Source organism: Octopus sinensis, linkage group LG23, assembly GCF_006345805.1.
Source record: "Octopus sinensis linkage group LG23, ASM634580v1, whole genome shotgun sequence".
Lineage (NCBI taxonomy): Eukaryota > Metazoa > Mollusca > Cephalopoda > Octopoda > Octopodidae > Octopus > Octopus sinensis.
In genome coordinates, this window is record NC_043019.1 from 16,801,219 (window position 1) to 16,826,461 (window position 25,243).

At 36.5% G+C, this 25,243-nt stretch overlaps 2 protein-coding genes across 2 annotated transcripts in view; both read right to left on the bottom strand.

The window, feature by feature from the left end:
- LOC115223569 (DNA polymerase epsilon subunit 4) overlaps positions 1–834 on the bottom strand; it is a 60,266-nt gene extending 59,432 nt beyond the window's left edge. The window contains exon 1 of the mRNA XM_029794206.2: positions 600–834. Coding sequence (XP_029650066.1) covers positions 600–809 — 210 coding nt within the window. The 5' untranslated portion in view covers positions 810–834. The remainder of the gene's footprint in view (positions 1–599) is intronic.
- A 7,518-nt stretch (positions 835–8,352) lies between these two features.
- Positions 8,353–24,606, bottom strand: LOC115223535 (methionine aminopeptidase 2). The gene is made up of 12 exons (XM_029794168.1): positions 24,387–24,606; positions 19,872–19,958; positions 18,364–18,414; positions 17,235–17,385; positions 15,798–15,903; positions 15,112–15,167; positions 13,445–13,626; positions 12,236–12,330; positions 11,527–11,623; positions 10,513–10,616; positions 9,784–9,899; positions 8,353–8,728 (listed from the first exon to the last, which is right to left on the bottom strand). Exons 1-12 carry the CDS (start codon positions 24,568–24,570, stop codon positions 8,476–8,478), a joined length of 1,482 nt encoding a protein of 493 aa, XP_029650028.1. The 5' UTR covers positions 24,571–24,606; the 3' UTR covers positions 8,353–8,475.
- Positions 24,607–25,243: the final 637 nt, after the last annotated feature.

A 25,243-nucleotide genomic window follows, 5' to 3' on the forward strand; every position in this document is an offset into this window, starting at 1 on the left:
TCCACCCCGGCATCCGAAACTCGGAGTTTTATCTTGGCTACCGAATAATTGTCACATATTGCATTTACAGATAAATTCCTCTATTTACATAATATTGAGGTCTCTTTCATTCTTTTGTTGTCTTACCGTTGCTATCAATATATATATATATATATATATATATATATATATATATATGAGTGACTGTATTAAAATGTTTTAAATCTTTAAAAACAACATAGAATTATTATTGTTATATGAACAGAGTTCATTTAAGGCAAACATGTCCAATAAGATGCACCGTGGGACGATAACATGTCCGACGAGTATAATAGTCATTAAAACTTCGAAGTTACAATCAACAAATTATAATAAGCCCGTAAAACATAAGTAAAGCCTAATTAATATATTACTTCCTAATGAAATATTTATAAAAAAAAGTAGAAATTTACTCGTCGTTGCCTATTGTCGATTATTAGCTACGTCCATCTGCTTCGAGTAGGTATAATGTAAGTGAGAAGAAGATATTCTAGAATGACTACGGACACTCTCTGCCTATCACGAAGAAGGCAAACATGAGATAAACAAACAGAAAATAGACATTTGGTTTCAGGACTTACAGTGGCTTTCGTTAATGCTACCATCGCTTCCTGACTCGCAAGTGACACGTCTGGATCGAGTTTGATGATTTTACGAATCCTACTAATTGGTAATTTCACCAATTTGTCCGAGGTAACACCGTTCGTCTCCGTCTGGTCGCTGTCGTCTTTCCTTAATTCTTTTTCGCTATTTTCGTTTCCATTTGGATCGTCAGGAGTTTCTCCCGCCATTTTTTTAGAAAGACAATTAAAAAGTGAGAACGGAGACAACGAAACGAAACTCCTCCCTTTTAAATGTTTTATATAAAATTGATGTAAAGAAAATATGAAAGGTACGAAAAGTACAACTTTTCTTCAAAATTATATTTCTTAGAAATCTTTCTTCAGATTTCTCTGTCGTAAATTAATTACTTAGCTACTTTTTTTAAAGATTTATATTTAGACAAAAAATAAATTGAAACTATAAATATATAAATACTCAACATATTCACAAAATATTCGGATCATTAATATACTGGCAAGAAATAATTATTCCTTTCATTCATCGAATAAGGGTTTTATTTGAAGCAATTTATTTTTTTTATATTTTCGTAGTAATTGACTTCAAGGACTTCGAAGGCACCTACGGAATCTGCTAGAAACCACAGCCAAACAGCCTTTGTGAGCCGCTCTCCGGCTATCTAACTGAGGCTTTATATAGCTATGGTGCGACCTCACCTGGAATTTGCATCACCGGTCTGGAACCCCTATCTTGCCCAGGATATTAATCGTCTGGAAGCCATTCAGCGACGTGCAACCAAGAGAATAGCCTCCATCAGGCATTTGCCATATCCTGAACGCCTTACTTCCCTGGGCATGGATACATTGAAACACCGACGTCTGGCAGCTGACTTGGCAGACACCCATAAAATCATTAACCATCTTACAAACAATAACTCTGAGCACCTTTTCAAACTCCACCTGTCTAACACTCGTGGACATGTTTACAAAGTCAGAAAACAGCACAACTCCCATGACTTTAGGAAACATTTTTTTCACTCCAAGAGTTGCTGAAGCATGGAACAAACTGCCGGCATCAGTTGTGAGTTGTCGGAGCACTGCATCCTTCAAAACTTCCATGCTTTCTGAGATTCGCCAACACTACACCTGATCTTTCTCCCCTCTATACACACGTGTAGCGTGGCAATTTCAGCCTTTTTTGGAATATGACCATAGCGATTGTTAATATCTTGACTGTGTGAAGGGCAAGGCAGAAATGATATCGTTTGAGGTTACAACCATCTTTGGTCAACTTGTTCTTGTTCTAAACACTAACTTGATTGGCTGACAGGTGACACGATTGGTCTCTACGTGTTTCGCGCCACTGTTTGACATGTGACACGAGGGTCCCTACGAAGTCCGCGCCACTGATGAACACGTGATGCGAATTGTCTTGACTTATTTCGCGCCACTGTTTGACATGTGACACGAGGGTCCCTACGAAGTCCGCGCCACTGATGGACACGTGACGCGAATTGTCTCGACTTATTTCGCGCCATAATTGCAAGTCAGCCAATCAAGACTTTCGGTTAAAATTCCATTTTCTGGAGTTCGGTGAGCCAACCGAACAGTATATAAAGCAGGGTTTCACAGACACTTAGGTCTTGGGTTCCAGTTCTTTTGAGAACTAACTTAAGCCTCTGCTGCTCAACTTAGAGATATGCGATTGTCTCTGCTACTACCTGTTGCTACGCTAATCTATACAAACACTGAAAGCCTCTCGAGTAGATTCCAGCATCTTGCCCTATGAACAGTAAACTAAATGCCATTCTTAATTCTATGCACAGTACCTTTGGGTATGCTTCACACCACCCGAACACACAGACACAAAACATGCTAACGCTTACGAACTCTTAGAATCCACATGATTGTAAAATATGTAAAATAAATAATATTTATCTACCAACAGAAGACTTGTGTCAATTCACTTATGTTCTATTATCGTTTGTATGTATTTTATGGCTTTGGATAATTCGTTAAGAGTAGAACCGCGTGCAATCGTATTTCCTACACGATACGACCAAGCGTGATCCTATTTCTTACACACGCAAGCATGTATCTGACTCATACACTGTTCGCTTTCCAGACATTTGTACATTACTGCATATGCTTTATACGCACTTTGACAAGTTGTGGTGCACCTGAGCACTGTATACAATAATTTCATTATATTATATTATCCTTCGAAGGACACATTGAAAAATATAGTCCTGGATACACAGTGTGAAGACATGATGGTCACGACGGCAACAGCTTTGATCATTGGAAAGCTTCATCAGGCTAACTTGCTGGGGGTTAAATATCAACAACTTACCAATTTAAAATACCCAAACACTGTGTGGTACCTTAATCAAGCGATTGCTACTATGGCCTTGGGCTAACCAAAATTTCATAAGTGGCTTTGGTTGATGGAAACTGAAAGAAGCGCATCGTATATGTGTGTTGGAGGAGAATTGTTTTGTGTTTCTGTCATCTTGACATCGTTCTATAGTTGTAAACAAGCAGTGTTCCTAAAGTTTTGTGAAAATCATGCCCAGCCCTGAGGCTCGATAAGATATAATACCTTGCTTGCAAATAGGCAAGAGTTGCCAACAGGAAAGGCATCCAGCCACAGAAAATCCATCTCAAGAAATTCCTTGTGCGACTCAGGCAAACGTAAAAAATTGGACTTTAAAATGATGCTAATGATAATGAAGAAAAAAATAACGAACGTCTAACTGCATCAGGGCAGACTTTCTCAGTACTTTACATTAATAAACCTGAATTCTCATTATTTACATTTGACGGATATTGGTCCTCATCATGTTTGTTGTTAACACAACATTTCAGCTGATTTATCATCCAGCCTTCATCAGGTTAACGACAAACAGGATGAGGACAAATATCCGTCAAATGTAAATAATGTACATAATTCCTCATCTCTTAAATATAGAACTGTATTATCTGAATCCTCGTGTCTTATTTTGGTAAGTCTTTTGTATGAGGCACAGACATAAGAATGGATATAGAGATGTTCTTTCAAAATTTAATGATGATCTCATTAAGATATGATACAAGAATTAATTAAGCCACTGACCATGCCATATAAAGCTCTTTATCTCTATCTGCTCAGTCGAAGTCGACTCTCGGTCACTCGTTGGATCAGTGTCCTCCAGTCAGTTCTATTCTGGGCCGCTTCCTTCAGATTGGCCATGTCCATTCCGGTATCACTCCTGATGGTGTCAAGCCAGCGGGTTCTTGGTCGGCCTCTTCCTCTCTTGCCACTGACCATTCCGAGCATGATGTCCTTCTCCAGGGATCTTCTCCGCATAATATGACCGAAATATGCCAATCTACGCTTGGTGATCCCAGCTTCTAGCGACATTTTCGGCCTTATCTGCTTAAGAACTTCTCCATTGGTGAGCCTCGCTGTCCATGGAATCCGTAAAAGTCTTCTCCAACACCAAAGCTCAAATGCATTAATTCTCTTCTGGTCAGCTTTCTTTAGTGTCCAGGTCTCGCATCCATATGTTGCTATTGGAAAGACAATTGCATTCACCAATCTGCATTCGGTAGCGAGTCTGATGTCTCTACTCTTCCAGACCCTGCTCATGCTGACCATTGCCTCTCTGCCTAGTATTGTCTGCTGTCTTATTTCTGGAGTGCAGTCACCATCTCGATTTATTTTGGAGCCAAGGAAGATGAAATCATCAACCACTTCGATATCTTCATTATCGATCTGGATGCTGATGCTTGTTGTGGCTGATGTTGACATGATCTTCATTTTCTTAACATCGAGGTACAGCCCAAATTTTTCACTCTCTTTCTTGACCAGCAGGACAAGATCCTCCAGATCCTTACCATTCTCCGCCAGCAGGGTTGTATCATCTGCATAGCGAAGGTTATTAATATTTCTTCCTCCAATCCTCACTCCAATGCTGCTATCCTCCAGGCCTGCATTCCTCATGACCTTTTCAGCGTACATGTTGAAGGCAGCTGGTGACAGGATGCAACCTTGCCGAGTGCCTTTTCCAATCTCAGTGTCGCCATATGGTGTCCATACTATAGCCTCTTGGTTTTGATAGAGTGATCTAATAAGCTGGACAAGGTGTGAAGGTGTTCCCATTTCCTCCAGACATTTCCATAACTTGTCATGATCAATGCTGTCAAAGGCTTTTGGAGTAATCGATGAAACACATGTACAGCTTCTTTTGGTATTCTCTTGCCTTTTCCATAATTCACCGTATTAAAGCACCGATGGCTAAAATGGACTGACCAGTGGATTGAGCGTGCATCTCTTATGCCAAGAAACAAAACAGATGTGAAAGACTTTCAAATTTTGGAACAAGGCCAGCAACGTCGGTGAAGGGGGTGGGCTAAGTCAATTACCTTGACCTCAGTGTTCGAAGTCAAGGATAAAAGGCAAATTCGACCTCGACAGAATTCAAACTCAGAACAGAAGGATGGATGAAATGCTGCAAAGCATTTGGCCCCGTGTGCTAAGGGTTCTGCCAGCTCACCACTTTCGCCTGGTCTGATATTGAGCTGAGAACCGGTTTAAGACTCTCCAACACTGCATCGCCAGGATGTAGACTGTTGCCTTCTTTATAAGGAACAATGCTGGGGTATATTGACTGAGGAATTCCTCTGCGATGGAATTGTATCATAGAATAAATGAAGGTTAAGTATGGTAATCAGTGTCTTTTAGAAGTTTAGGATACAACCCATTCATGTCCTTGTGGCTACCAAAACCAGAGTTCTACAATTTGGTTTAAGGCTTTTTCTCAGACTACATCATACATAGAAAGTTCCTGTAGTTTTTGTCAAATCCCATTTATAAAATTGAAAATGCACTGTGTGTGTTTGTCCCCAACCAACACTTGATAACAAATGTTGGTATGTTTACATCCCCATAACTTAATCATTTGGTAAAAAAAAAGGTTAATAGAAAAAATACCAAGTTTAGGGAAAAAACTAAGTATTGGAATCGATTCATTTGACTAAAATGACATTGCCCCAGTCTAATGACTGAAACAAGGTAAAATAGACAGACAGATAGAATTGGCCCCCACAGACAATGAAGGCAATCAAGAATTTACCAGATGAAAAAAAAAAGACATGTTCTGCATCTTTTGATAGAATTTTGAGGTGGAATTAGACAAGATCTGTAAAACTTTACCAATGTCCTTTGCTTCCTCTGCAAAATATTACATTTTGAGATTCTTCCCTACAGATATCAACTTATAGATGTTCAAACTAAACAGCAACCACATTAATCTCAACAGTCTTGCAAGACATAAAGAAGTGACAGTAATTTCCTTTTTGTCTTGATTAAAGCCATTAAAAAAAGAAATGACGATTTAGAACTTTACCAAACTTACTTCATGATTGGACATTTTGTCTTCCACATTTCATTTCATGTTAAGCAACAGAAACAGGTGTTTACGATACTTGCAGTCACTGAGATTGTCAAAGAATCAACCAAGTCTGGGAATTTGACCTTCATCTCAAGAAACTCGGATATCTGTGAAATATGGAGAAGCATTGATACAGTCTGGTAGCAGCAGTTTACATTCAAGGAAAGGAGTAGATTTGAATTGAGTGGGTTGTTAGACACCTTGCTTAATAAATAGGAATATAGCCATTACAGGTGTGGCTGTGCAGTTTAGAAGTTTGCTTGGGTTCAGTCCTGCAGGTCAGCACTCTGGGCAAGTGTCTTCTACAATAGCCCTAGGCTGACCAAAGCCCTGAGCGGATCTGATAGACAGAAACTTAAAGGAGCTTGTCATATACATGTAGGCTTGGTGATGCAAAGAAAAGTAAAACTCAAAATAAGAGTATTTTTTTTTTTATTAATACCAAACTGGATAAGTGCTAATGCATGAAATGCTCGGCCCTTGAGGCCCTCCATGCACGTGTGTATCCTCATTTTGACATTCTGGTTGTAAATGAGCATCACTGTCATATAAGTGGTGTTCTTTGGAGAAACCTGTTTGGCCATGAAGAAACATTACCTTGCTTGGAAACAGATAAGGGTTGGGTGACAGGAGGGGCATCTGGCTGTAGAAAAGTTTCGTCTGATCATGCAAGCAGGCAAAATGAACTAATGTATAGAATGTGTGAAGGAATTAACATAAAACATGAAAAAGTACCTAACTATTGCGAAATAACTACGAACTATTTCCTGTGATCAAGAGTTGTCTTTCTTTACTAATCCCTATTTCCATCTTGGAAACCACTTCGTTCGAGTATTCTAGATTAGAGCTGCAGTTTCTTGCGAAGATTTGGAAGAGGAATATTTCGTTTTCGTTCTGGAAATCATTGCTCATACTCCTGCTGCCGGATATTATTTATACTCTTTGAAATTAGAACACTCTGTTCAAAGTCCATCCAGCATTCCGTCTGGTGTATCTTTTTCGTTGAACAGATTCAGCCCCAGCACTTATTCTGTCAGTCTCTTTTGCTGAATTGCTAAGTTATAGAGATGTAAGCAAACCAATAGTAGTCAAGCGGTTAGGAAACAAACGTATATATACTGGGCTTCTACACAGTTTCCATCTGCGAAATCGACTCAGAAGGCATTATTTGGCCTGAGGCTACAGCAAAAGACACCTGGTGAAGGTGTTGCACAGTAGGATGGAACGGCAAACCACACGGTGGTGAAGCAAGCTTCTTAACCCCACAGACACCATAGCAGCAAGTGTTTAGGGAAACCATTTACAGTAATGAAGTTCATGTTGATATTTTGATTTCAATAAGGAATAACTAAATGAGGACAACTTTAGGCTCTTTTGCTATTCTACAATGAGTCAGGTCGGTACTAACGCAGCTAATCCAGGTTTTCTTGACACCTTGACGCATTCAACAGCCAAAACCATCTTGTTTTGACATTATTTCCAAGGTTCCACAAGTTTTCCTTTCTTTGCAAAAACCTAACTCTTGTTTTCCTGTTCCTTCAACAGAGAGACTGCTAATCTCCTCCAATTTATTTGCCTCATTCAAGAAATAGAATCTCATTCTTTGATTTATAAATTCAACAAATTCAATGTCTTAGAACACTACTGATCCATAGTGTGTTTGTGATTTCATTTCTCTTTTATAAATAGGATTTAAAGTGAGATACATAAATAGAACACTACAGGATCTCTACATTATCCAATGAATACAATTTCCTATTTCATAATTCTGAGCAGAGAATAAAGCACCAAGAGTCCATGAAAATAATCTTTGATAAAGGAAAAAATAAAGTTAAGGCTATAATGAAACGTTTAGGGAGTTTTCTTTGAAGCCTTAACAAAACTGAAGTTCTTTCATTATTTACCATAGCAAATTTCAAGTCAGAGATTTTGATTTTCTATACTTTGTAACTTACCTTAAACTAAGCCATTACAAATTATATCTTGTACAAACATGAATTTACTTCACTTGGAAATGGTCTTTTCTTGTTTCATGGTAATTTCTTGTAGCTTTTAATAGTTGTATGTATTTTTACTTAAATTCGTATTTTCTCAAAATAATTATACTAAATATGAAAAAAAAATGCTCGAAAACTGATATTGTTCTATCAAACTGGAATGGTGCCGGTGAATTGCAAATAAAAATCACAGCTGATCCAAACAAAATAATGAAATACACCGACTGGATATTATTGAAAGGCATCTCTGCCAAAATTCTTTTAGTTTATGAATTAGAAAAATTGTATTTCAAATATGTCCTAGTTTAATAACTGACTCATGATAAAATAAAACAAAAACCAAATAGTTTTAATTCTTTATTTTTCTTCTTTTTAGTAAATTCACTATTCAGGTATCTGATTGAAAGAGCTGATAGATTGCATAACATCCCAGTCTAACAGTTGTTGAGAAACAAGATCAATTTTTTAATAATCTTCTCCTCTGCTAATTACTTCTTTACAAGTTGGTCTCAAAAGTATTGTATGTTCAAACTGAGCTGTGTAACAACCTTTCACATCACAAAGAGGAGGGTAAGCATCAACGATCCCAGAATTACAAAGATTCTTTAAGGCAATCAAATATTTGGTCTGGTTCAATCGATCGAGCCAACGTCGGCAAAATGCCAGCGTGCCAAAGTTTTCATTTATAACATTTAGTAACTGTTTGGATCGTGCAACCCTGTAAAATAAAGCAAATCAGTTGCATTTTCAAATAATACGAGGTGACATGGAATATAACAAGGAGATAAGAGATGCAAGACAGGACAACTGGGTGTTCCTAAGGGACCACCTGTTGCAAGTCATTTTGCTCAGAAACTCTAGAGATGGAACCCTGACCCAAACCAGGTAGTGGGAGAGTATAGAGGACAAGACTATAAGAGCCAAGTGAGAGGCATGGGAGAAAAAGCAAAACAAGAAGTCAAATGTGTCTGATAAGGAAAGAAAACCATTTACTGAGCTGCAAGGATAACAGGAACATTTATTCAGATCTACATACAATACAATGTACTTAGAGAAATTAGGGTGTCTACAAGAAGTGTATAGAAAACAATTCAGGCACACTTTAGCCTCAGTCACATTTGTTCATTTCAATCAACAGAACATTATTAACTGAGGTTAGCCTTAGTAAAATTATTATTATTATTAAAGAGATGGCAGCAAGTACGTTAGGCTGAAAGTACGTTAAGGCTGAAAGATAAGTTTTTAGTTAGAATGAGAACCACTTTATTTTGTATTTTAGATCTGAAAAGGTCCTTTGATATGATCCCTCATTTTGGAATCTGGTGACCCTTGCCCAACATAGATATAGACAAATGACTTGTGAGAATGGTTGCCAACAAGATCAGTAATGAAATTGGAGAGGATTTTAGGGTCCAGTTAGGTTTCTACCAGGACTGCCCTTAGCCTTTTTAGTTGTTATAACTTTTAAGAGGATATAAGTAGTAGTTTACTAAACATTTATGTATAGAAAAGCCTAAATCTTACTGCAAAATCTTGGCAATCTAATTAGCACTGCGAGTGGATGAACTAAAAACATAATTACTAGAGTTGAGAAGGAGCAGAAAAAGTTTGAGGGGGAGTTGTATGTGTTGAGAAAGAAAATGTTTCTTACTTTAAGAAAGCAAAGAAGAAGAGTGGCTAGAGCCGATATGAAAGCAAAGATGAAGAATGCTTGTATCGCAGACATTGCTCAGCAACACTTTTAAGGGAACGTGGAGATGTGAATAATCTTACCTTAATGGTACGTGACCAACTTCGAAATTTTTCATATAATGAGAGCATTCCATATCATCATGCACAACACCTTTCCCTGTGCTACCAAACGTCTCAATTGCATAAAATTCAAGTTCCTACATTAAAAGAAAAAAAAAAAAATTTTCATTCAAATTTCTCAAAATCTGTAACAGATAAAATATTCAACATTTAACCCCAGTTACCAATTTGCATGTATGTCTTGCTTAACCCTTCTGTTATATTTCTAATAAAAATTACACACTTTACATATTCCAATTAAATTTTTTAAAGTTTTGAGTCAATAATTCAATTCAAATAAGAACAAGTAACTCCAGGTGATCTTAACTGTTTGGCATTCTGATTCCTCTCTCAAATGTTCTGCTTATTTATTCACATTGTTTTGAATTAATCATGCAGTATTTCATAGCTTCGAGATTTCAATGATGGGATCGTTTATTTTTACAACGACATTGTAGGTTAGGTGTGACAGGCTGGATCCAGCCAGTTTGAACACAAAACAGATTAAACGTTTCAGCCGGATATGGCTGGATTAAATGCTAAAGGATTAAGGCAGTTGGTGATGAAATGGTTCAAGTATCTTCAAAAGAAATCTAAATAAAATTCGCTTCCAGTGAAATCTTAGGAAATCAGTCTTAAAATAGTAAAAAGTATATAAAAGAAAAACTGTACAAGAGAAATGGTAAGTAAAAAAAAAAAAAGGGGACTTACTTCCATTCTAGTTGCTTCACCACCCTTTACAATAGGGACTGTTTTACCAGCATGAATTCTATATGGTCCGATCATATGCCCATTCAAATTACGGATGGACTTCACTGAAAAAAAATAAATAAATAAATAAATAAACATTAGCAAGGAAATGTAGAAAATTACAAAATTTTGTTCTTGATAACAAAATTATGAAATTCCATTTACTTTCATTGGTCAATCTCCACTACTCGTTTTTGACCAACACATTTAATGCATTCAACAATTTAGAGTTCTGACACAAGAAAACGAATGAGGAAGGCATCCAATGCAGGTCTAGTAATGGAGAAAAAGAAAGCAAGGTGATCCCATTGAAGGCCAGTGCCATTGGATGAGAGTATGCTGTAATAATTTAAAGGAGATTTGGCTTTTATTTCTAGTAGGCCAGGCAACCACAAATACGGTTTTAACTTGTCAGTTTGGTATATACATTCCCTTTTACATACGTCAATAAATGTGCAACACAAACTCATGGGGGAGGGGGTCACTGCTCAGTTCCTTTGTATTATTTGGCAATCACTGCTAGATTATTTAATCATAACAACATGGAACACAAATACGGGAAAAAGAGGGAAATATCTGAAATGAGAGGATTTTAAATCTGCAGTTCCTTGGGTAGGTGCCTACTACTATAGCCCTGGGCCAACCAATACCTCATGAAGGAATTTAGTTGACAGAAACTGTGCGGAAGCCTATTATGTGTGTATGTGTGTGTTCATCCCTCACCACCACTGACAACTAATGTTGGTTTGTTTACGAGTGGTTTGGCAAAAGAGGCAGATGGTATAAGTACAAGACTTTAATAAATTAAGTGCTGGGGTTGATTTGGTACATTAAACTATTGAAGGCAGTGCCCCAGCATGGCCACATGCCAATAACTGAAACAAAAGATATTATCTTACCATATTTGGTAAGCAGCTAATTACAACAATAAAATCAATCAGTCAATCAATAAATAAACTGGAATGAAGATTCTACCTTGGTATGTTTTCCCATCCAGCTCCACTTCATAAGATTCCATGACTTCCTGAATAGCTTCTCCAACGTCACACAGCCTAACGTCAATGCCTGCTTCCTGGCAACAGATTTAACATTACTGAAAATAGTCTCGGCTGAACTACTTTAAAATACCGCAATAACGAACACTAAAGATCAAAACTAAAATACACTGATTAATTAAGAAAAAATTTTTAATCTGAAATATCTACTCAAAATAATTTCGTTTTGGAATTTGGTTTGCAAAATTCTTTATGTGAGTTTGTGTGTTGAAGCATATTCTGTTGTGTCTGATGAGAGCCATTCTCTTTTGGTACCTTATAATTTAACACACTCACCGGTAAAATTTCCACTTATTTATTTTTTATTTTTCTAAAATTTTCATTGCATCTTGTAACCTTTTCAATAGTTTTGACTGTTGAAAAGGTTGCAAGATGCAATGAAAATTTTAAAAAATAAAACAAAGAAAGAAGTGGAAATTTTACTGGTGAGTGTGTTACATTATAAGGCACCAAAAGAGAATGGCTCTCCCCAGACACAACAGAATACTCATAATAAACTTTACTCCTTATTAGAAAGTAAAAGACAAATATTCTTTAAAACTGAATATTATTTAAACTGGTAGCTTTAAGACAATACTCTCACAAAAGCTCAAAGGTACATAAAAGTTTTAATTAATTAGAAGACTCACTTTAATTCCAGCTTCAGTTGCATCTTGCACAGCTTTAACCAACTCATCATATTTCGGATTAAAGGTCAATGTGAATGCACAATCAATGATGTGACCTTAAAGCAGACAGGAAATTTAGTATTAAAAATAACAAAACAATATCACTTGATCCCCCCTCCCACTTATTTTAATAATGCTCTCTTAGTAAGTATGCGCATGGCGATACATTTTGAGGTATAGCAAGTAGCCCCTTTAACAAACCTCTTCCTGTGTAGCCTGAATAAGACAAACAAGCTATATAAAAGCAAGCATGGAAAAGTGGATGTTAATATGATAATGATGATGATGATGATATATGTGTGAAGGCCATAGTTACACATTTAGTGTCAGGAAAAATGCACCAAAGTGATTGGTATTAGGAAAGGCATCTAGTCATAGAAACTAAACCCAAAACAAGAGCAGGATCAGGTCCTGCAACCTGTTCTGATGAGAAGTAGCTCTAATGCTGACTCCAACCATGACAACCCATAACAGACTGTAAAGCGGAGATGATGATGATGATATATAAACAGGGGCAGGGATGGGTGAGTGGTTAAGAAGTTCACTTCCTAAACATGTGGTTTTGGGTTCAGTCCCACTGCACATCATTATCCAATTTCCAAAAACGGGCCCATTTAGATATGTTCTGACCATTCATACATCTGCACAGGCGGCTGCTTCTCATGCTGTTTTGGACTCCCTAAGTCCACAGTGAGGGTGTAAGGACATGAAAAACAAGTACAATACAACATTAGAAAGCTGGGGGAGGGGCAGTAAAATACAATTGTTAAGAGCATAACATGAGGAGGTTCGTTAAGGCAGCAATGTCATTTTCTTCACCAGAGCAGAATTGATACTGGTGCCACATAAAAAGCACTTGGTACTCTCTGTGGAGTGGTGGGCATTAGAAAGGGCACCCAGCTAAAGAAACCATGTCAGAACAGAGAATGGTTTGATGCAGCCCTTGGCCTTATCAACTATGGTCAAACTATCCAACCCACGCCAGCATGGAAAACAGGTATTAAATGATGATGAAATTTATATTTTTTTAACTAACAAATCCTTATCCAACAACAAGAAAACCAAAAGCAAGCAGACCTCACTAGGGTAAATAGTAAAAAAAAAAAGAAAAAATACAAAAACAGTGGATGTTTAAGTGAGATTTTTTTTTAAATTCACTATTTTACTTACCATTCACATGAGTTCCAAAATCAATTTTACAAACATCATCATATTGTAAGACAGTGCTGTCTCCTGCATTGGGAGTGTAATGTGCAGCACAATGGTTCAAAGAACAACCTGTGGGAAATGCCAAACCAGCTTGAAGCCCATTTTCTTTGATTAACTTACGAGCAATACCTTCAAGAGTCTCGCTAATAAAAGAAAAAAAAATATGTAAAAAATATACTGAAAAGTTAACATTTTAAAATCTAATTTCAATCAATCTGCTTTTAAAAGGACAAATAAACCTCAAGCTTGGCTGGGAATATTTGGGAAAACAATCCAAGAACTCAAAGATTATCAAAGTTAGTAAGCATTAATTTCCAACAATAAACCAAACATGACAAAACTATAAGAAATACAAGTGATATTCTTAGATGGATAGTATTTTCTAATTTTTTTCTAGGATTTTCCTTCAAATTAATGACTTCACAGAATTTTCTTATATAATTTGCCAGTTTCACATATATCCACGTAATATAAATCACCGTCATGGCATGTGATATTTATAATAAGTGTCTCCTCTTATACCATAACTTTTTTTTCTATTGAAACGATATTTTCCGGGAGATAAAATATCAAAAAATATTCAGTCTTTATGATGGGCCAAGTGTGAAGGCACAGGGCCTAGTGGCATAGCATGTTGCCCTCACAATCTTGAGATTGTGGTTTCAATTCCCAGACTGGCTGTGCATTGTGTTTTTGATCAAAATACTTCATTTCATGTAACTCCAGTCCACCTGGCTGTCAATGGGTAACCTTACAGCAGTCTAGCCTTCCAATCAAGGGCAATATTGGGGACTGCTCACCTAGCCAGCAAGGTGGCATCATTTGAAAGCTAAAATGATGCAAAGTGCATTGTGACCAGTGATGTATAACATCCAAAAATCTGGTCCACCATGTAATTACAGGATGCTGGACCAAGTGATGAAAATTCCATCAGAAAAGTTTGGTTGCCACTGCTGTCATCATCATCATAGCTTCAACATTCATTTTTCTGTACTTACAAGGAGCAAACAGGATTCCCTGAGTTTTTTTTTTATGACCAGATACTCTTCCTATCGGAAACCCTCACCCATTTCCAAGCAAGGTAAGGTTTTCCCATGGCCAGACATGTTTTCACAGATGATTACAAATGAGTGAGTAGAGATGCTGCCTGCAGGAGAACAATACTATGAAATGGTTAGTGATAGTAAGAGCATCCAGTTGTAAAATCCATTCCACAGACACCAACAGAGCTGGTCAGTTTTCTCTGTTGCTATGTGCGTGTTAGATGATGAGGATGTTGACGACCCATCCAACCCATGACAGCATGAAAAAAACTGCTGCAAATGACAATGAAGGATAAGTCATCTGACACACACCATACAAACCAATTAAATTCTACTCCCTAGCATAGCAAATGAAAAAATAAACCTTTAAAACTAAAAAATATTTCTCTTGGCCAACAAATATTTTGGATATCATCTAAATGAAAATGAATGATTTAAAATTGATCTCCAAATACATTATATGGACATAAAAAATAAATTTAATAATCTTGAAATTTATCCAAAAAAAAAAAAAAAGATTCACTGAAATATAACTGAAAATAAAGTTGAAAAAAAAGAAAAGAGAATTTAATAAACTCTCCTCACCAGATATCAATCATTTTCATTCCAGGTTTGATATAATCTCTCATATACATTCTGGTCTGAAACAGAAAAAAAAAACAGGTTAAAATATTAAAAACTGCATTAAATGGATCAACAGATAATAAAGTATAAATAATGACATATTTGTGAAACAAAGAAACTCCTTTCCTCAGAAACAGGTTAAGGGTTGGTGACAGAAAGAGCCTCCAGTTGTAAAATCTGGCTTCAAACAATTCTCTATCCAAACCCTTTCTAGTGTGGCACACACACACACACACACATGTGGTTTATGATGTTCATGTTCCATTCTTGTTAGGTTGACAAGTTGTAAGACAATTCAAACCTGAAACAACATTCACTTCAATCAACATTTATTTTGTTCATTTGTTTTCCCATGAAAGCAAAGCTTCAATGAATTCATTATTGAGGCACTGTTTAACACCTGGATGCACCTTCCTCTCACTAACTATTCCCCGGTTCCTAAGTAAGGGATCTCTTATTCCACAGGTTTTCAAAGGCACAAAGTAACCAGACAATTTCTTGACAGGAAAAATAACAACACTGCTTGTAGTTCACGAATATAAACACACACACAGACACACGATGGGGTTTCTTTCAGTTACAATATTTGTTTCCTATAAAAGAGTTGGTAACACATCTGCTGTAAATATTTAACAAGACACACTAACCTGTCTATGAGCTTCAGCAGCTGTACGAATTTCTTGATAAATGTTCTCATGAGCGCGATCCAATGCTATTTTCTCAGGATTACTGATTCTATCTTTAGCCATCCGCCTTCAAAAGATAAAAATAATAATTAATAAATAAATGTTAAATATAGAATTTAACAAAACTTGTTTTCAACCGATATAAATCAAAATCAATTTTAAAATGCAATAAGTTAAAATATCTTTCACTAAAAACAAGATTCTAAAAACTTGCAAAACAATAAAAAATTCTCCCAATGGCCTCATTCAAGCATGAACACCTGTGTTGCCTATTGCTGTGGTGGTTGTTTACATCTGTGTCAATCCCTATGTTAGGTACATTTATTAACAAAATGGTTGAGAAGGCAATAAACTAAGTACAATATTCTGCAGCTTGGTGGTTGCCAAGAAAACTGGATCTGGATAAATGACTTGTGAGAGCTATGTACCATCTATCTATATATAGATATATATATATATGCTAGGATAGTAAGAATTAGCAACAAGTTAGCAGTTTAACTCTTTAGCATTTAAACCAATCATATCCAACCCAAATACATTACCTGCTATTTGTTCACAGTGGCCAGATTTGGCCTCTCACACCTACCTACAATGTTAGTCTAAAAACAATCACATCATCGACATTTTGAAGCTACCCACAATGCATTGTAATCAGTTGTTTTCATTAAACACATTCACACGAACCATTATCACTAACCCTTACTTGCACCTAAAACAAGCCTCACTGCTTCATTGGGATTCACAAAATAACTATTAATCAGTTCAGTTTCAATATAAATACTGAACTTAAATTCTATCAATGTGGTAAGTAGCATGCTTACCAACCACATGGCCCCGGGTTCAGTCCCACTGCGTGGCACCTTGGGCAAGTGTCTTCTACTATAGCCTTGGGCAGACCAAAGCCTTATCAGTAGATTTGGTAGGCGGAAACTGAAAGAAGCCCGTCATATATATACATATGTGTGTGTGTGTGTGTGTTTGCCCCCTTCCCCCAATCGCTCGACAACCAATACTGGTGTGTTTACATCTCCATAACTTAGCAGTTTGGCAACAGAGACCGATATAATAAGTACTAAGCTTACAAAGAATAAGTCCTGGGGTCAGTTTGCTCGACTAAAGGCGGTGCTCCAGCATGGCCGCAGTCAAATGACTGAAACAAGTACAAGAATAAAAGAATTCAACCATTTAAACTAGTGAGATCCAGCCCCAATCTTTTATCTCTTTTATGTTCAAACTGGCCAGAACTGGCTTCTCACCCATGCCCTACAATGTCATTATATAAGCAACAAAACGAAAAAACAAGGGTTAGATTTGCTAAAATAATCTGAATGCTAAAGGGTTCAATAAATCCCTAAACAGAATTCAGACATAAATTCAGTAGCAAAGATTAAGTATTACCCATCAATTGGATGCTTTGGTTGTGGATATTCCATTTCTTGACCAACAGGGACATTGCCATCAGGGAAAAGGTCAACAATAGGGATTGAAGGAATTGCTTCTTGTTTCCTGACTGTGGGTTTGGTTGGTTCAGGACACGAGGAAGTTGAAGCTAAAAATAAAGGCTCAGACTTGAGGACACAAAACTCCAAACCAAAAATTAAGCTCAAATTAATTATGCTCACCCACCCACCCACCTTCCACATAATTTTTCATTACATTTTGGCAAAACTTAAATAGGAGACAGGAGTGGAGCCCAGTGCTAAGTTAGGGAAGTAGAATGACCAAACGGGCAGTAATTCATCACTTTTTACATTAAACATTAAAATAATGCTCAGCATTGGTGCTGGTACCAATTAAAAAGCACCCAGTACATTCTATGGAGTGGTTGGCATTAGGAAGGACATCCGGCCATAGAAACCAAGCCAAAAACAGACTCTGGAGTCTTGGGCAGCAGCCCCTGGCCTTACCAGTTTCTGTCAAGCTGTCCAACCCATGCCAGCATAGAAAACGGACGTTAAAGGAGGAGGATTGATGATGATGATGATGATGATATTGAAACTATTGGAAATTGTGGCATTAAACTTGTTTGTTATTTCTGGGATTATTTTGCTATGACCTCTTTTTTTTTTACAACTTAGTGATATTATATAAATTGACAGTCTCAATAAAAACGTCCACCAACATATTAAGAGAGTTTTATTTATTCTCTGTTGACATAATAATAATAATATATAACCTTTGCATGGAAAAGTGAACGTTATGATGATGAATGTAAATGTCCCTCAAATAAAATCTTAGTTCAATAAATAGGCTTAAATATGAATTTATCATCAATAAATACCATTGGTTAGTTCTGCAAAGAACCAATCAGGAGTTCATTGCAATTCTGATTACAGGTGTGGCAAGGACCTTGTTCCAAACACATTGGATTCTCATCAAATTTGAGGAAGGATTAAGACTGAACCCATTACATCAATAAAACGTACATACTTTTAGGAAACTACAAATTCATCTAAGAATACAAAAATGGAAAAATTTAATGTAATTGAAAACTAGACAATATCAAGGATAGAAAACAATAACTCACCAGCCTTCTTTTTCTTCTTCTTTTTTGCATTGGAACTAGACTTTGAAGCATCTGAAAAGCATCGAGATTAGATTTAATATTAAAAATAAACATTTTATTGAAACATTTTCAGGAAAGAGATCTTATAAAATGTCACTCATCTAACTCATGCCATCATAGAAAAATGGATGTGATCATCAGGATTCTCATTTAAAGCCATTTAATTCTATCAAGGCACGAACATCTCATTATCATACACATTACATGCAACAAATCAATATACTCACCAAACACACACAATTTCCCTTATAATATTTCCTTGCTGATGAAAATGAAAACAAAACTAAAATAAGTCTATTCATTGCTAAATGCTCATCTCAGACTTTACCCAATTTTTTCCTTTGATCATGGAATCATTTTGGATGCATGTTCAATGGCAACAACAAGAAAGTGGAATAAGTGTTCTGATACAATTTACTGAACAAGAGAGATGTTACACTCGCATAAAGAAAGCACCATATTCTGTTGGCCAGTTGCTGACTCTTAAATAAGACACTCGGTCCAATAAGAATTCTCAACAACTGTGGAGAAATTAGAGATTTCTTCCTTTCCCTTTGAACTCTTTGGCATTCAGATTGGCAAATGTGTGGCTTGTTTGCATTGTTTGGAATTAACCATGCATCGTCTTGTAGCTTTCAGATTTCAGTGGCATGGTTGTTTAATTTCAGAATGACATTTTAGGGTAAGTGTGAGAGGCTGGATCTGGGCAGTTTGAACATAAAACAGAATATTTTGATTGGATACAGCTGGTTTAAATGCTAAAGTCAGGAAAGAAATCCTGGAAATGGAGAGCTGATCCAGATACTGGCCATAGTGTGTGGACTCCTCCACTAAAGACAACCAACATGCCACCGACAGGGGTGTAGAGCCAGGCAACAAATTCAATGGCGAAAGTTTCAGCATAGTAAGGGCAAGACAGAATTAAAGTTGGGGCCTGGTTTGAGTGAGAAATTGTGGGAACATCGATGGATAAGAAAGTGCTTGGATCGCAAATGCTTTATATAAGAGAATACATCTTTATATATCCATGTTAGTATGTAATGAAGGGTTTCATGAGACGAGACAATCCAAATACAAATCCAAATACAAAGTTGTACAGCAAAATATACATATACCAACATCATCATTTAATGTCCACTTTTCCATGTTTGCAGGTTTTCTACAGCTGGGTGCCCTTCCTGTCACCAGCCCTCACCGTTTCTAAGCAAGGTAATATTTCTCATGGCCAGACAGGTTTTTCACGGAACAGCAGAAATGAACATCACTTGATAACAAGTGCATGAATACACACACACACACACACACACACACACACACACACACATATTTACAACAGGCTTCTTGGATATGTACATCAGAAAAACAAAACGTTTTCTAACAAACCCTCTTACAATGATAAAAATAATAATCATAGCAGTAAACCATTGCTAGCAACATTAAAAAAAGAGACACAAAATGGTTTCACCAACCTTTCTCATCAGTCAATTTCTGTTCTTCGAGTGATTTGGAAATTTCTTCCATTCCATTTTCGGCTGAACAAGATTTTTCACCATTTTCTGAATAACATAAAAAGGCATAATAATAATAATAACGAGCAGTTAAATTAGTAAAGAAGTACATTTCCAAGTGTAAAGAAAAAAACTAAATAAATCCCATATTGAAACCAAAGTAGTTTTAATGATGTCGATGTCATGCAGCAGGTTATATTTTGCCTTGTGTCTAATATTTCAGTTGCAAAACTTCAAATTGAATCAGTAGACATCTAGAAATAAGGGATTTATATCTGAAAAAAATGGTTCAGCAACAAAGCATAACCTAAACTCTAAATGATGAAGTATTGTCAGCTGTTGGAAATGACTAGAAAACTGTCTCTGGCTCTGTACTACAAATGTTTTGTTTTCCTAAGTTTTGAATAAAAATCTCCCACCAAACCTTAGTCACAATTTACGTTCCTAACACTGGCTGAATGATAAGTTATTTTACTAAATTCTTTGTTATATTTAAAATTAATTGAAAGAAACAGAGAACTTCTGAAAATAAATACAGTAACGAAAGGGCTAATGAGGAACTCATAGCAAGTCACTCAGTGAATCAGTTTTAAGTTTGAGAGAAATGTCAAAAAGGAACATATGTTTTTGAAACCAATTCACTGGAAAAATTTTCAAAGAATAACAGAAGTGGGTAGTTGCATTCAGTAGTGATGCTGCTCAGGAATAGGGGCCTGAACAGCCATTGGAGACACCATGACAACAAGCAGATTCACATATATATTATCACTTTAACACCTTCAACGTTATGCTCTTTCACTTAAGCTATTTAAGTAAATCATAAAAATAATATAAATAATAATAATTATATTAATATTAAATAAAACAATTATCCACCATCAGTTGGATCACAGCTTCATCCATCGTTCACCTCAATAATAAAAGCTGTCATTTACTTCTGGGAATTTGAATGACTTTACATTTCATGGATAATCTTACTGCTGAGGGGTCTGCTACATATAAAGCCCTTTTGTCAGCCTGCCTGTAATCCCCATTGTATCTGCTGTGCATCCATAGTTTATATACTGATTTTATGGCAGATACCAGTGTCATGCAAATGGCATCTGTGCCAGTGGCACATAAAAGCACCCAGTACACTCTCAGAGTGGTTGGTATTTGGAAGGGCATCCAGTCGTAGAAACCATGCCAAAACAGACCGTAGTCTGGTGCAGCCCTGGTCAAACTGTACAACCCATGCCAGCATGGACAATGATGTTAAGTGATGATTTCTATTTACCCCTTTGCTTTAAATCTCATGAGGTCACTTTATAGCCGAGAGTCAGGTCTTCTTGTAAACTAAAACTTGTGTCTTTGCTATATTTATGTTTGAACTTTCAATATATTTAGCTATGAGAATCAGGTCACCAACAAACACAAGTTCTCATGGACAACTGGTATTAAACTCCTCTGTTATGGACCAAAGAATTATAAGAAACAGGAGTGGGGCTGAGAATTGAACCTTCATAGACATTTACCCACCTACTAAACCCCTTGCTAATTTTCATTTAGCTGACAGCATCTCCATACATAGTTTGAAGGATTCTCACAAGCCTTTGTCTGCTCTAAGTTTTCTTAGTGACCAATAAACTATGCAGCAGAGAACCCTTCTCTAGTTTAATGAACGCCAAGAACAGTGATTTGCTCTTACCTAAGAACTTCTGTCGTTATCTCAGTAAGAGCAAGATGGTGATGGTGCTCTGCCTTGCTTCAAAACTGAACAATATCTATTCTAAGTTAATTATTTGCCTAATTAGTGGTGCTATAACTATTTGTTATTTCCACCAACTCATCAAAAGCTGATCTACATATATAGTTTCAAGTAAACCCTGAACAAACAGACCTATGATCAAAGACAGTCTAACCATGACCATCCAATTATTTTAGGACTACGGAGGACTACATTACTTCATGTGTTCTATTGGTAAAGTGTGACCTGATGGAGATTTGGCTGCTAGCTCTAGCAGGTTGATCGACCATATAGAGGATCACTCATACAACAGGTTATACAGACTATTTCCAACTGACTGGAACCAGTAAATGAAAATATAAACATAACAAACCACACACGAGATTATAAGTGGCAATGGCTCCAAAGATGATCAAAAGATAAGAGATATAAAAACACATTCTTTGTATAAACTGCATCATTGCACAAAAAAAAAAAACGCTAAAAAATGTCTGAAACATGAGTCGTCCAAAGTCTTTCTTCATTGCCTCAAGATCACGTGATTCCCAATAAATAAATAAATGAATTGAAATCGAACCGGTGAGTGTTACATTAAAGCACTATGACTGTCCCCAGACACAACAAAATTTGTCTCAACACACGAATTCACATAAGGAATCTTGCAAACCAGATACAAAAACGAAGTGTGTATATATATATATATTCCAAGATTCTCAGGAAACTGAAGGCAGTCTGCGATGTCAACAATTAATCCATAGGATATTTCAGTAAGCTTAATCATTGCGGAATGAAAAAAAAAAACAACAAAAAACATTGGCGCTCCATCGCTTCCCCGGACCCACTGAAAGTGAAAGTATTTTTTTACTTAATCAAAAGGAGTCTTCCTAAGTCAGAGACCGAAAGTGATTTCCTTTGCTAGAGAGTGATAATGTTTACAAGGGCGGGAAGCTTTTTGATGGGAGAAAACAGAAGCATTAAATTTCTTTTAAATATATAGATAATAAGGGGATAATGCAGTTTCACACCTGACATCGTTAAACAGTTGTTGAAATTCATAATTATTTATAACAAATGACAAACGGTTAGTGGTAACACCTGAGATACACCTCCACGATGAAGGTCCTCCCTCAATGAGCTTTATAGCTTCACTAAAATCCGGATGAAGTTGACTGCGATGAAAAAGACCATTTTTCAGAAAAGTAATAACAGTTCACGTATACGCTGTAAATCGTTCCGTTTCATCAATTGATATTTGGGAAGACAAATGTAATCGAAATATTTGGTCCATCCAACAATGAAAGCATCAAACTAGATGCTTTATTAACGCCGACCAGGTCACTATTTTACTTTTGTTTCTAACTTTATAGCAATTATGGTGTAGAATCTCAGTTTTTGGTGTAGAAAACACCGATTTCTGATATGGTAGATACTTTCAATTCTATGTGGTCCCAGAAAAGAAAAAAACAAGCATCAAGAATTTAACGCTGCAAGTTCTTGCTCATTTTGGGAGAGAGAGAGAGAGAATATAGTGAAATATCACCTTAGTCGCAAGATTGTGTATATACGGACGCGTGTGCATATATATATATATATATATATATATGGCGATCTTTCGTTTCTAGCTATATATATATATATATATATATATATATATATATATATATATATGCATGCTCAGGATATATTCGAACTCGTAAGAATATTGTGCCTGTCATGGAGAAAATTTCTTGCATTAGACAAATGGTGTGTAAATATACCAAAATTAGCTCGCAGCGATATTATATATATTACACACGCACACACACTGAATTTAGCATTTCTGGGATTCTATTAAAGACCAATAAAGGATAATAATGTGGAACAGGCCAAAATTTCATACATCACCTTAAAACGTGAGCATAAAAGATTAAAGTGAAAATGGGAAAACTGTTGGACAATGGGCGGGCGTTCGAAATGTAAGATCCAAATGCGAAATGAATAAAAGATATTCTGAAAGGTAAGAGTACGAGACAAAGTGAAATGTATGTTAATGAAGCCCTAGATATGTTGAAAGCTAAATATGGGTATAGAGAAACGAGGAGGACAGCATGAGAGTGAAGCGAACATGAGGAGAAAGTAGCAGCAAAGCGGTGACAGTTGCATAATGATTAATGATGTATGGATGGTTTGAGTGAGGTAAGAAGCATCGTTAATTGCTGGTTGGAACCGTTTGCCAGGTTGCGAAGAGGAGGAGAAAGCAATAATTACGGTAATCTCGACTACATTTAAACAAATGAAACTGGCGAATTTACAAGAGCAGACGTTAAGCTGCTGGTTTAAGAGAGAGAGAGAGAGAGAGAGTGGCCATTGGTGTTGAGCAGTGACCAGGGTCCATGTGGCTTGAGGGGGGGAGGGGACGAAATACGTTGAGGTACCAAGAAGAAGTCAAAATACAAACAACATCGTGTCCTATCACACATCACAAGCAATAAAATACATTAATCGATGCAAATGGGAAAAGTTAGAAATGAAAATATAAATTCGTAAAAAATCAGGTTTGATTTTTTTCCCGTTCATGTTTCAAATGAATGACTTTCGGTTTTGTTTCAACGAATTAGAGTTCGTTAATGAATATCTGCGTTTCGGATCGATTAATATCAAAGCTATCCTATCGTGCAAATTAAAACATTCGGAATAGTTTGTTTGGCATCGAAAGTTGGGATTATTTTCGAAGGGGAGGAAGAAAAATACGGAAAATAATAATTACTCACCATTTTTCTTCTTCTTCTTCTTTTTCTTTTTTTGCGAAGTAGTTACCGAATTAGCTCCAGCATCTTCAGTATCTTTACCTGCTACAGTATCGCTGATCACTACTTTACTTTCATAGCCACTAAACTGATCCTCAGAAGATTTTACACACGACTGAGGCGAAATTTCATCTTCTTCAGTCACCATTTTGTCATACTCTCGATTACACTACATACTCTCCGACCAGTTATATATGTATACAAAATTTTTTTTTTTTTTCAATATTACAAACGTTATTTTATATCAGTAAATTTTAATTGAAGCGTATTTCTTAAAATACAACTACTTCATGTTCCTAATCAAAAACATTAAATTAACTGTTTGAAAACAATTATAAATGATATCTCTTTTGTAACAAGTTCGTTAGAGAGTATGCACGCCACACACACATACACACACACATAGAGAGAGAGAGAGAGAGAGAGAGAGAGAGTGGGTAGGGAGGTAGGTGCAGTTGTACAGATCCAAGCATTCTTGGTTCGCTTCGCAAAGACTGGTTTCGTTCTTATTACAAGACGCATGGGGTGAATGGTTTTTTTTTTTTATATACCGCAGATTTAGTTGGATCCAAATCTTATAAGTAAAATTATAAATAGGAAGTACCGAGAAGACATCACCAATCGTATTTTGACTTTTTAAATCTGTAGGTCAAAAGGTGCAATACCAGAGGGCGCACACTCTCCTACCCTGATGTAATCTCCAGGGATACAGGCATCCAGCAACAGGACCTCCGTAATGCCATGATGGACCGTGAAGTCTGGCGTAGCATGGTAAATTCCATTGTCTCGACCACGGTCGAACAATGATGAAAGATCCGATT